At 39.8% G+C, this 14241-nt stretch overlaps 3 protein-coding genes and 1 long non-coding RNA gene across 4 annotated transcripts in view; 2 read left to right on the plus strand and 2 right to left on the minus strand.

The window, feature by feature from the left end:
• The window catches only part of LOC143369726 (meckelin), a 292527-nt gene that overhangs the window by 225985 nt on the left and 52301 nt on the right, over positions 1 to 14241 (plus strand). The gene's annotated exons all lie outside the window — the stretch shown is intronic.
• LOC143369795 (uncharacterized) overlaps positions 1 to 14241 on the minus strand; it is a 281266-nt gene that overhangs the window by 205527 nt on the left and 61498 nt on the right. The gene's annotated exons all lie outside the window — the stretch shown is intronic.
• The window catches only part of LOC143369822 (uncharacterized), a 106241-nt gene that overhangs the window by 19917 nt on the left and 72083 nt on the right, over positions 1 to 14241 (plus strand). The gene's annotated exons all lie outside the window — the stretch shown is intronic.
• Positions 6078 to 14241, minus strand: part of LOC143369770 (uncharacterized) — a 36466-nt gene continuing 28302 nt past the window's right edge. The window contains exons 3-4 of the mRNA XM_076814131.1: positions 9109 to 9293; positions 6078 to 6691 (exon numbers count right to left, since the gene is read on the minus strand). Of these exons, the coding sequence (XP_076670246.1) occupies positions 6323 to 6691; positions 9109 to 9293 (554 nt within the window). The 3' untranslated portion in view covers positions 6078 to 6322. The remainder of the gene's footprint in view (positions 6692 to 9108; positions 9294 to 14241) is intronic.

The following is a 14241-nucleotide window of genomic DNA, read 5'->3' on the forward strand; positions in this document are numbered from 1 at the left end:
TAAATTGCTATGTCCGCTCATGTGCAACATTGCGGGAGATATTTCTGCAACATTGTTTCGGAATTTTACAGCAACGTTTCGGGGATTTTTCAGCAATGGTCACGCAACGTTTCGGGCAGTAGGGCCAAATATAAAAACATCTGTAGTATACAAGCAAAACTAGCAAATTGTATATAAGCAAAATTATGTAACTGCCTAGGGCGGAAGGTCAACAAGAGGAGCAAAATGGTATTTTCATTGCTAGTAATCCTGAAAATAAACTATTAAATAACACACTACAAATTGTACTGCAACTGTTTTATACTCCGAATAAAAATTCAGAGTAAGGTCATCAATAATCTATTTATATATATATATAAAAGAAGAAGTCCTGACTGACTGACTCATCAACGCCCAGCTCAAACCGTTTAACCTAGGAATGTGAAATTTGGCAGGTACATAGTTTTCATGACGTAGGCGCCCACTGTGGAAGGATTTTTAGAAATTCCGTCTTTAAAGGGGTGAAAAGGGGTAAAATGTATTTTCTCGGATTCCTTAATATCTCTTCGGCCCTATTAGATATCAACTTGTTTTTTTACTTCGAAAGGTTACCCACATAAATGCCTAAAAACCAATTTCAGGATTTTGCCCTAATCAATCTCTAAGGGGGTGGTGAAAACGGGTGAAATTTGTTTTCGTGGAGTCCTTAATATCTCTTAGACCCGAAGCGAAGCGCGGGTATATTTTGCTACTCTTAAATAAATGTATTATAATATAGGGTGCAATTTATCAAGTTCGCCTAGGGCGCAAAAAAGACTTGAGCCGGGCCTGCGTCAAGCTTACGCGGAAGCCGTTTTCGTCTCTACGATGAGTGCTCACGACCATCGCGCACGCCCGTTGCGCACGCAAAGAACGGAATGTCAGACATCCAAAAGACGAAGCGAGACAAAATATCAACGCGTCGCCTGTCTCGTACCGTCCTCGCTCGCTTTCAGTGCCTCTCACTCGCTCTCGTTCCATCTCGCTCTCACCTTCGCCGGACAAGGGTGAGACAGCAGTGATGGGGATAGCGAAAAGTTCTCATCGTGTAGGCCAAACCGATCCCTCAGCGAGGAAGTACTGTAATGCGCTCCTGAAATAAAAACGCTTTCAATCTATCACACTAACTTCAATTGACTGATTCTATTACCGCATCATAAACTAGAAAATCAACGCTGTCTATTAGTATTTGTTTTAACTAAATTGGGTCTGGCAACTTCGAGTTACAGGCGAATGAAAAAGTATCACGGAGTAACCACTATCACGGACAAAGCCGAGATACCCTTTACGACTATATTTTCATAGGATATACTACGGTATGACCCAACCACCATAATGAACCAAAATTTTGAGGGATTGGAAGAGGGGGGACGAGGATCCCTAATATAAAATTTTGTCTTCGGGTATTTGTTTGTTTCTGAGATGTTAATAAAAAACTTTCGGCATGATATATTGAAATCTGCCTATATAGAGACGTTACTAAATAATCATCTTCTTGTTGCCGTATTGGTTGGGGCTAGGTTAGCGCGGCGGGTGGGGGGGGGGAGCGCTTGCGAGCAAGTAAAGTATGGTAGCGATTGTAGCGAAGTGATGTACTGTGCCCGGATGGAAAGAAGTCGATTGAAATGTCACAGGGGCAAGAGGGGTTCTTCGCTCGCATTGGCTCCCGCCGCCCGTGTCCCGTTTGCTTACTTTGTATTCGTCGACGTTGTCGCGTCGGCCAATAGGGATATACTATTCGGACCTGATATTCGGACCCTAGAATTTCTCGACCGACTTCTTTCCATCCGGGCACAGTAATTCTAGTGCTAAGTAAAGTTTTTTGCGGATATATCGCAAACCAAAGCCGACCGCTAAAAAGTTCAAAGGGAAACGTTGTTCAAAATGATGACCTTGACAACATATTTAAGAGTTACTGAAATCGGTGAGGAAGTAGATTTTCGACAACTTTACCCTTTTCGTAACGCACGTCGTTATATAGTTGTCATGTATTCATACACCAGCTTAGTTTTTACTACTGATGATTTAATTCAGCCAACATAGAAAAGAATCTTCCAATTCTGTTGACGGATCATTCGCGTGCGCGTGATGGACCTTCTTTCCAGTCTCAGCGAGCTTTTGCGCGATTGGAGTGCGCGTCTGATCGTTAAAATGGATCCTTTTGGAGGGTCTCAAGTGGACATTCGGGGGCACATTGTAGGCCGCGTCCAGATCTGAACCGAACGGCGAACCGAACGCCACTTGAGACTCCCTAATGCCGCGTTCCTACGTGTGGAACGTATATTTCTAGCGATTTTCGCCAGTTTAGACAGAGTCTCGTGGCTCGCGACAGCTAAAGATTGAAGGACAGAGGGTGTTTAGAGCAGTGCAGACCAAAGGTCTGTTGCTGTCTGTTCTTTTTTTTTTATAAATGTAATACATGCAGATATATGCAGCGGCTGCTTGATCTGCGGATATGGTGCTCGTGCGAACACATTTCGAACCGCAGGCGTAGGTACGCTTGGGAAGGTCTGTGGGACACTGTTCGTTTATCACCAACTTGTCTTGCTTCTTCAAACTACTTGACACCCTCAATGGCAAGGACGACAACAAGTCATGGTGGTGTGAGGGACAGGGATGCACCACTACAGTTGTTTACCCTATGTGGGTGAGCCATTCCTTTGATGGTTCGGGACTTTACCGACATCGGCTAGGAACAGCCCGAACATCTCAGCGAGCCTGACTTTCCTTTGGTCGAGGGTCCCAAGGTCCCTTCCTCGGTATCATATGGCAGGCAAACCTTTGGTCTGCACTACTCTAAACGCTCTCTGTCCTTGAATCTTTAGCTCTCGCGAGCCACGACACTCTGTCCAAACTGGCGAAAATCGCTAGAAATATACGTTCCACATGTAGGAACGAGGCATTACGGAGTCTCAAGTGGCGTTTGGTTCGCCATTCGCTTCAGATCTGGACGCGGCCTTATATGTGTAGACGTGATTTTGGCTGCGCACAATTTTGCGCGTGTCTTTACGCGCCGTTGCACTTGTTTAATTAACCCTGCGACGACTCATCGTCCGTTGACGTAATTTAAATGCAGGTCTCCCGAAGAGTCGCCTGCTTGAGGCAGAGTCAAGAATTGGTGGGGATAACTCATGAACAGTTATGGAATTATTTTAGCGCGTAATCAGCAGGTCATTACTGTATATAGTAATACATAACCGCATAACTATTTGTTTACTTGACCCTTTTAGTGGCGCAAGGTTTAGGAAAATATTGTTTCAAGTTGGTTAGGTCTTTCCGAGCTTCTGCGAAGAAAGGTTTGCCTAGCTACACGCGCGCTTTGAATATATGTACATATGCCGACGATAATAAAAATTTAGATTTTTGGATTTTCTATTAGACCTTCATGAATACAGTCAATGGATGGGCAAGTACCGGACAATGGAAATAAGTCCCAATAAACAAATAACACATTATTCGCGTTATTCTTAATATGTAATTCGAATCTCATAGACCAATATCTAATAGAAAATATAAAAATTTACATTTTCATTAGTGGAAGACTCATCCCAGTCTCGGGCAAGCTGTCGCGGCCAAGTAAGAAGCGATCTCCGAATTCGGATTGTTTTCAAAGGAAACATCGGAGACTCTCAGACAATACTTTCGATACTTTTGAGAAAATATTGACATGTAAACGCGCCAAAGCTATGCACTAGATAAGAAACCCTAGGCCAAAAAACGCACGAATGACTAGGTTCCATCATTTCACTAGAATAGAAAACAGGCCTACATCACGGAATAATTTTCGCTGTAATGACACGTTACATCATTTGGCGGAATAATCCATCATCCATTATTGTATAGCCCTGTCAATTTTTGCGGACTATTCCACCACCAGATGCAAATGGGTTAATGAAGCTACTAGGTTCTAAACAAATCTCGTAGATACATAGTAATGAATTTAACTCGATGAGTAAACAAGAAAATATTGAAATTCTTTTTTCAACTTAGCGGAAAATTACCGATAGAACTCCACGGGCGTGATACGCCCTGCGATTCACCACACAGGACACAACACTTGCGACATTTTTTTCTATTCTTAACTGCTTCGAAGCTACAAACCGAGCCAAATGCGTGGACACCTTGTAGATACAATTTTCTTTATGCAATGAATGAAATATTACATAATGGTGAACCTGTTGTTCAAAACCGTTTTCATGGAAAACAGCCTAATAGATTTACAACTTTAAACAACGTTGTATCATTCATAATTGAGGTGAAAAATGCAAAATTAAACAATTGCAGTCAGTTTTACTACCTCAGAGGTGAATTTTCTCTGCTTTAGAATAGAAACTGAGTGATTTGTATGCCATTTGAATGTTACACACACATCAGCAGGAAACAATCACCATTTACTGGAATGGTAAAAGCAGCTTACAATAATCCTGTTTGGAATTACTTAAAAGGAGACCGCACAGGTTATGCAATCGGTTCTGGAATGAGACTGGGTGGACATTGTAGTGCACACCTAGTGTTACAAAACCGTAAAGGGTTTTTGTACAGTGGGCCTTCGTTTTCGAGAAATTTGAGTTGAAAGTTTTGCGCGACAGTAGTATTTCAGTTGTGCAAACATTCTTATCAAGCAACGGTCGTAGCTGCGATATTAAGATGTTTGGCTACGGTGCTAGAGGTCTTCGGTTCGATTCCTGGTGCGCGCTTGTTTTTTTTTCTTTTTCATTTTCTTACCGTAGTAATGCAATGGCTGCACCTAAAATTATTTTGCGTTGTAACGATGTTAATAATATATATTATTACAATAATACTGCACACAAAGTACAAACATAATACAAGTGCAGATATAATATAAATATAATAAAACCGCAAATTACAAATAATATCAGTGCAACAATATTAATATTATTATCATTATCGATGATGTATTAAATTTACTACGTCTATAAGTGTGAGTGCTTTTATATATTTAAAAAATATGCCGAAGACGTCGCGGGCTGCAGACTATCGAATAGACTTTAACGGCAGTTAGAGCTCCGGTCATATCTGACCGTAGGGATAGTCGTATACAGTAATATTGTTGCACTGATATTATTTGTAATTTGCGGTTTTATTATACAGTATTTCCTCGTTAGCGACTCGATTTTGTGTACACGATACCGACTCTTCGCTATCCCCACCACTTTTGTCTCACTCTTGCCCGGCAAAAGCTGGAGCGAGATGGAACGAGAGCGAGCGAGAGGCACTGAAAGCGAGCGAGGACGGTACGAGACCGACGACGCGTTGATGTTTTGTCTCGCTCCGTCTTTCGGACGCCTGATATTCTGTCCTTTGCGCTTGCGACCATCGCGCACGCTCGCCGCGCACGCAGTGTTCCATCTCGCTCCCCCCTCCGGCCAGAAAGAAGCGAGAAACGAACACTCGGAATTAGGGTTCTGTTCACGATACCGACTCAACGCCGGTCCCGACCAGCGAGTCGCTAACGAGACAATACTGTATTTATATTATATCTGCACTTGTATCATGTTTGTACTTTGTGTGCAGTATTATTGTAATAATATATATTATTAACATCGTTACAGCGCAAAATAATTTTAGGTGCAGCCATTGCATTACTACGGTAAGAAAAAGAAGAAAAAAACAAGCGCGCACCAGGAATCGAACCGAAGACCTCCACCAGCACCGTAGCCAAACATCTTAATATCGCAGCTACGACCGTTGCTTCCTAAGAATGTTTGCACAACTGAAATACTACTGTCGCGCAAAACTTTGAACTCAAATTTCTTGAAAACGAAGGCCCACTGTACAAAAACCCTTTACGGTTTTGTAACACTAGGTGTGCACTACAATGTCCACCCAGTCTCATTCCAGAACCGATTGCATAACCTGGGCGGTCTCCTTGTTAGTTTCATGTAAAATGTAAACCGATGTATTAAATACGTACCTGTATCGAAAAGTTAGTCATCGCATAGTTGTTCATTTCGTGATAGTGAGAAAGATAAGATGATAAAAGAATATATCACTACATGCATTATGTACATACATCTGTATTTCAAACAAGAAATGTAGAATACGGTACATTGTGTGGTAATAACAGTATAATGATATAATATACTCAAATATAAGACATTGGTATTTAAGAAAATGTCCCCAATGTAGTAACAGATATAATGCTTAACTCTATATTTAAATTGCAAAATAATCATACAATTGTGTCTTCCAAATATGTTTCATTCAAATGACAATATTAATCAATGAAGATCAAATTTGATATTATTATAGTAGAATAATTTAAATTATTTGTTCGAGATTTTTAAAACGATACACTTTTCTTCCTTTTTAAGAACTTCCTTTTTAACGGTAATAAAGCAAGCGTATTTAAGGGATCTACAATTTCAGCCGCTTCCACTACTGAGTTATTTCTGCCTTGTTTTGCTTTTGTGGGTTGTGGCACACATGATTCTATATCCACATCAGGGACCTTTATCCATTTTATTGCTCGGGGTCGTGGTTTTTCCGAAACGGTGTCCATATGAGCTACTTTGTTTAATGATTCATCGTCGTATTGACCTGTATTATCGAATTTTGTTGCGTGACGTTGAAAAGCTACACCTGCTGCCTCGAGAGTAGTCTTAGCTTTTTCAATTTCAGCATTCAAGTCGATCACATCAAAAATGCGGTCCTAAAAAATAATTTTAACAAGCAGATAATGCAAATGCAAACTTCATTATATTTATACCAGTTATCCGATTATGTATTTCTTTCTCTAATTACATGGCACATTTCAAAATAGGGTAAGTGCAGAGTTCGGAGGGAGTCGGCTGCAATGATGGAGGGGGAAACATCTGACGCAGGCGCAGTTCATGCACACATAACCACCGCTCCTGTAAGAGTTTCCCCCTCCATCATTGGAGCCGACTCCCTCCGAACTCCGGGTAAGTGCGCCTAATACCGCCACTCGTAATATCTCGTGGATCGTTCGAATAAGTGGTAATATGTATTGGTAATAAACTGAATTAGTACCCAAACATGTATAGGAAGACATAATGGTTGCAACCACACTGGAGTAACGTCTAGCATAGGAGAAGTATTTTAGCGAATCCTGATAGTATAAAAATGTATTGAAACATAACAATTTTACATTACATTGAAATAAAGAGAGTTTAAAAAATTTACGAACGCATAAATGTTTACTGGGAGTATGTAATTAGATATGCTTAAGCAATTATTAAATTGGTCACATTAAATGGTTCCAACATTTTTGTTAACGAGAACAGTTTTTTTTTTGTGTCTCGAGCAGCTTGCCCTCAATACCGGCTACCAGTGGTCTCAGTGTGGTATTTGCTACAGATGGAGATACGAAAGCGGAGCTATAAAGGCCGTTGCCCAAGCGAAGCGCGGCGACCAAAGCGAAATGTTTGTCGGCGCTGCTCTGTCATATACCTACTTACAATTAGGCGATGCGTAGTCGCCGCTGTTCTGTCATAATCCCCCCCAACCCCCATAAACATGACTCATGTATGAAAGAAGCTAATTCCCTTTAATTCTCGAAAAAATTAAAAAAGTTCAGATGCAAAGGTTGTGAAATCAACTTTGCTAATTCCAATTGTATACAAATCAATTCAGTGCTCAGATTTTCAGCTTCGATTTTAAGTAATTAGCGGGCCGTATGAAGATCATTTTACGATCGAAGATAATAAATATTTGGTAGAGACTAATTTAAACGGATCAAAGTCTGCAGTAGATTAAGAGAAATGCGGATTTTTTTCTTATACAACGCTAATTACTTAAAACCGAAGCTGAAAATCTGAGCACTGAATTGATTTGTATACAATTGGCAAAATTGATTTCACAATCTTTGCATCAGACTTTTTTAATTTTTTCGAGAATTAAAGGGAATTAGCTTCTTTCATTCATAAGTTATGTTTATGGGGTTGGTGGGGATTTCATCACTTTTTTCTTACATACAGCTAAATCTAACGTAGAAGTACAAATAATACTCTTTTTTGTCCCCGACTTTTTCATGTATTTGAGGGGGGTAGGGCAGAGGAGTGACATTATAAGATTTCTGGAAAAGGCTTTCGAAAGGCGACATCTACTGGCGTCAAGTGGAGAAGTAAAACGAGAATGGCGACATCTACTGGCGTCAAGTACTAGCGCTACGTGACGTCTGACTCTCTCGTAAAAAAAGTATCATTTTGATAACTATTAATTCAGAATAATTCTTTTATCTTTTAGAAAAACAGCTTGAAACATTGAGTAAAACGACAAATGGGTTTTAAAAAAAAATTATTCGCGGGATCATGTTAAAACACCGGAACTATGTCTAAGATAAGGTAATAAGGCCAAAATAGCTGCGGGGTCGTACCCATTTCGCTAGCATTCGTGTGTAGAGACATGGTCGCTCAGTGTGCCTATTGGCAGAGGGGGAAGGGGAATTAGCTTCCAGACGCGACCGCGTCTGTTGATGAGCGCTGCGTGGTCGCCGCGCTTCGCTTCGTGGCGCTTCGGTCTAATGGGCGACGACCTTTAAGCTGAACTTCGTTTGCCCAGCATGTACTTAATCGTGATCGTCTCAAAAAATAATATGTAATAATATAAATACTTTGAAATTGTATTTGTTTATTTTTATAAAACAAACATTTTTTTAAACATAATCCCAGTAAAGAAAGTTTAGCAAAACGCCTCCAAAATATTCATATGATCAAAAATAATAAGTACACATATAAATACAACTTTAAAACTTCATAAATACATGAATTAATCAATACTTTTCAGGTAGGCGATATTAAGTGGACTTTTTCAAAATCTCGATTTTTGCTTGTCTCGCTTTTTTTCAGTAGCGATTGAAAATCTTTAGATTTCAACAGTTTTAACCTGCCGTACATGAAACACGAACCTTTTTTTTTTATCTATAATTAATTAGAAACAACAATATCAATTATCCTTTATTTGAGAACGATTTTAATTTGGGTACGTAAAATTAGGTGCACTTACCCTAGCACCTTTGAAATATGTCAGACTTTATTCCCTATTCGCGTCTTATAAAAACCATTATGCTTCAATTAAATGAAATGGATTTTCAAGTTTACGTGTAACCTGCATGTCCCTCCTTTTGCGCCTCAATTCAGCTAAATCTTCGGCAAAAGCAGCAGCTGCACGGTCCTTGTAACGTCGCTGGCCGAGAACAAATTCATCTTCAAAATTATCCTCAACTCCACGGTCATATAGGAAGTCCAAATCATCATAGATATCATTACGATTTCCGTTCAGAGTACGAGAACCTAAAATATTCGAACGATGCCATTAGTTGTAAAAGTAAAGTGTTATTTATTTGAAGCAATTTATATTAATGTTGAGTTAATCGTAGCTGTGAAAATGACATATCTTCATTGAGAATTTGTTACTCTTATATACACAACAGCTGTTCACAGAACAGTGTAATTTGAAATATTATGTTTATTATTATTTTAAATAATCATTATTAAGCAACATATTCTTCTGATTAGAATAAATTATCAATGAAGCTGTTTGAGACTTTCACTGCTAAGGTTCCATTGTTGCTAATAATTCTAATACGCGTCATAATTAGCAATGCATTAATAGAACCCTGATGAAGCTAGCTGTAATGATGATGAAACATCCGCATAATATTTCAAAAGATTTACATCAGTGTTTCTCAAACTTTTTCAGGCCACCGCTCTCTTCTCAGGGAACATATCTACGTGACAATCGCTGATTTTGATGCGACTTTGGTAGAAAGTAGTTCTAACAAACATATTTGACAAGTATTTTTTTATCGTCTGTCATTAATTTTGAGGGGCTGAAAACAGCCTTCAAAGTTGAGATTGAGACACATGTTTGGTCGAATATCTTGGAATCTACTAGAGGTAGGAGAAAATTGTGCATTTTCTAAAAAGGAATGCAGCTGTGTAAACAGATTGCACAAATTCTGTTTTTAATGTATTATTTAAATAAACAGAAGTTTGTGGAATCTGTTTGCACAGCTGCATTGCTTATCAGAAAATACACAATTTTGCCTGTTACACCGTTCTCCTAGCTCTAGTAGTTTCCAAGATATTCGACCAAATATGTTTCTCACCCTGAACTTTGAGGGCTGTTTTCACCTCTTCAACACGAATGCCAACCGATAAAAAAAGATACGTAACAAATATTTTTGTAAGAACTGCTTTCTACCAAAATCACATCAAACTTTCAATATGTTCCCTTGTTAGTTCTATTAACTTATTCCAACTGCCTCCTGCTATACACAGGGTGTTCCATTTTAATTTTTCACGCTGTTATCCCTTGACGTTTAGGATCGCAGCGCAACGTTGTGTTTTACGACAGTTACGACTGTTCCGAACATTATAAATTTGCAGTCGGTTGAATATCATTGATATAACAAAATTGATATAAAAAATATTCTATTGATATAAGAAAATTTGCGTATGTGTTTACAGTTTTTAACCCTTATTGGACTTTGTTAGGTAATCATATGCAACCTCGTGTTATTAAAATCCTAATCGCCCCTATTTCCATCCCTTCTCTAACGCCCCCATAATACCTAATGCCCCCCTAGGTAATTTAAATGTCCCTAGAGGCGCGGTAATGCCCACTTTGAGAAACACTGGTTTACATGATGAAGCTTTATGCATAGCAACGGAGATTTCATACAGGGTGTCTCAGGAGAAACAGTTAATAGCATAGAAATTCACAGTATCGGTCATTTTAAGAGAAAAGGGATATGTATCATGTCTTATTCTGAACGATGCCGATATTTGGCGAACAGTGTTTTTCATCTGACAAGCAATATAGATATGTTCCTTGTCTTGTAAGTCGATTGTCTTGTTTAATTAGATACGTTTTGTCGCATAATGGATGCTGTTATCCTCATATAAAGGAAAGTCAAGGCAACCTCCGATAAGCAGCACACCATATTCTCACACGAGTTCGCAAAGTGTTTTGATATTGAAGGTAGAATTTTTGGTAATAAACTGTAACAAATGTGTCACTTGAACAATATACAGAGCATTCGACCGTATCTAATGGTCATCCTTGGGGGGGGGGGGATTCTACAGGCCGAAATAAGACGAAAATATAAAATAAAATTTGTTAATAGCGCGCTCCATTTTCGAGAAAATTGACTTTAAATTTTAGCTAAATACGCGTGTACCGAAATACAGTTTTTGGTCCCTGAGGTGCACGTGGATTTAAGGGGAATAATGTGTCGCACTTTCCGCAGGCGCCAAAACTGTACTTCGGTGCACGCGTATTTGACTAAAATTCATAGTCAGTTTTCCCGCAAACAAAGCGCGATATCAAACAATTATATTCTATATTTTCTTCTTATTTTCGACCTGTAGAATTACCCCCTAAATCAAGCTTGGGAATTAAGTGAACTTGGAGGCCGATTTTCAGAGGCAACGCCTCCTTTCTCCCGCCGCGCGCCTTGACCCTCGCGGCGGCCTATCTGCTTGAAGCGCCTCAGGTCCGTACCAAGTGAACCGCGCTTGGCGCATTAGAGCGAAATTGTATCAATAGATTTCCACATCGTCCCAGAGAGCACGATTGTGGATACGTTTTTGTTTTGTCAACCCGCCACGCGCGGTTCACGTGGTGCGGGCCTGAGGCGCTCCCAGCACCTCGGCCTCCACGGGGGCCAAGACGCGCGGCGGGAGAAAGGAGGCGTTGCCTTTGAAAATCGGCCGCCAGGTTCACTTAATTCCCAAGCCTGCCCTAAATGAATGACCATCAGTCGAACACCCTGTATATTAGAAACAGTACATAATATTTTTTCGTCAACAATAATTTTGCAATTGTACATTGAAATAACTCTACCTCATGCTATGTAGATCTTTCGTTTTAAAACACATACACATATATTGTATAAAGTCTCTTTCTTACAATGATCGATACTGTGACATCCTAGAATCTAGAACAGGCTTGAGAATTAAGTGATCTTTTGCGCCGAGTTTCAGAAGCAACGCCCCCTTTCTCCCGCCGCGCGTCTTGGCCCTCGGGGCGACCTAGCTACTTGAAGCGCCTCAGGCCCGTACCACGTGAACCGTGCTTGGCGCATTAGAGCGACATTGTATCAATACTTTTCCACATCGTCCCAGAGGGCACGATTGTAGATACGTTTTTGTTTTGTCAACGCGCCACGCGCGGTTCACGTGGTACACGAGGGTCGGCGGGCTCCAGCTACCGCTAATGAAGGGGACAACACCTAAAGGAGCGGTGGAAACTGTGCGTGACTGACGAAGGCACAGTTCATGCACACATAACCTCCTGTAGGTGTTTCCCCCTCCATCAGCGGTAGCTGGAGCCCGCCGATCCCTGGTGGTACGCGCCTGAGGTGGCTCGAGCTTTGCGGCAGTTAGTCCAGTGAAATTGTCTAATGTCTGGAAATCTGCCCCATCTATGGAATAATTTCCACCAAGCTAATTTTTTGTATGGGCCTTTATTTGATCGTTTTAAACAATATGTCAAACGTCCCCATCGATCCGACCGCCGCTAATAATTTTACAGAGGGTTGAAATAGTTATTATACAATGTATAGCCTAGGAAATTCTCTACAAAAAAGATCCTATGAGTTTTTCTCGTAGGAGTAACCATTTTCATGTATGTCGGGTTACCAAGTTTTAACCTCCATACATTTGACAAGGGAAGATCCCGAACCCTGAAATTAAAAAAATTATGAAACTTTGTAAATATATAGGGGATGTCCTCCTAAATACAACGCAATTCTGTTTGCTGCCCAAATTCACTCTAAGGGTGTGAAATTGACCCCTGAATATCCGTTTTTTTTTCGATTTTGTGTTATAACTCGCAAACCGAAGGAACTGTAAGAACTATAATTTACCATATGATAGTCCTGTATAAAAGATGTAACTTTCTTCTGAACACTTTTCTATCTCCTACAGTTCGCGAGTATTAATACAAAATAAACAAAAATTCAGGGGTCAATTGCACCCTCTTGGAGTGATTTTGGGCAGTAAACAAAATTGCGTTGTATTTAAGAGGACATCCCTTACATATTTACAGAGTTTCATAATTTTTTGAATTTCCAGGTTCGAGATCTTCCCTTGTCAAAAGTATAGGGGTTGAAACATAGTAACCCGAGATGCATGAAAATGGTTACTCCTACGAAAAAAACTTATAGGACCTTTTTTGTAGAGAATTTCCTAGGCTATAAATTATATAATAACTATTTTTGTCGCAAAACTGCTAGCTAACGAGATATTCGCCTAAAACTGTTATTATTTTTCTCAATCCTCCGTAAAATTTAGCTTGGTGAGATTTATTCCGAAGACGGACCTTAATTTCACTGGACTAAGTCGCGGGGGCCAAAACGCGCGGCGGGAGAAAGAGCGCGTTGCTTCTGAAACTCGGCCGAAAAGATCCCTTAATTCCCAAGCCTGAAGGGCTAGATCTAATGTTGACCTTTCTTTCTGGGATACCCTATGTAAACGTAGAACAAGTAATACTTAATTCCAATTAAGTTGTGTATATATTATTCTCTTTTGCTATTTATTGCTTGCAAATCTTTTGATTAAATACGAATTTTTTCAATATAACTTCTCATTACACTCCGCTTACGTATTGATATATGCGAGCGTGCATGCAATTCTTTATTACTACAAAAGACAGCAGAAAGAAAATGAAGAAAACGGTCCTGTGCAAACAGAAGATAGGTTTATTTTGTACATGTTTACGTTTCGCAGGACAATAATTGTAAAATCAACCTTTTTGTAAAATGCCTAGCCCTCTTACAAAACACTGTCTTTTTGTCGAAAAAAAAACATTTTTACTTCAATTAGGCTGAGGAATTATAACCTCTCTGTGATACTTTTATACACAGGGTGTCCTGTAACCGGTGGTACAAGCGGAAGGGTTGTGATTCTACATGATTAAATAAGTAAAAAATATGGAATAAAATTTTTTAACAACTCGCTTAGTTCTCTAGAAACTTGACAGTTGTTGAAAATTGTACAGCTCTGATAGTACTTCGGTGCACGCGCACTCGGCAAAACTTCAAAGTCAATTTTCTCGGAAGCGAAGCCTGATATAAAAAAAAATTTATTCTATATTTTCAACATATTTATTTATGTAGAATCACCACCTTTCCGATTTTATACACCGGTTGCGACCACCGCGTATAACTTCATGACCTACCGGTACTCGCACCTCGCATCCGAACTTAGAAGACGGTCGATAAAGACCGACAGA

This window comes from Andrena cerasifolii, chromosome 6 (assembly GCF_050908995.1).
Source record: "Andrena cerasifolii isolate SP2316 chromosome 6, iyAndCera1_principal, whole genome shotgun sequence".
Lineage (NCBI taxonomy): Eukaryota > Metazoa > Arthropoda > Insecta > Hymenoptera > Andrenidae > Andrena > Andrena cerasifolii.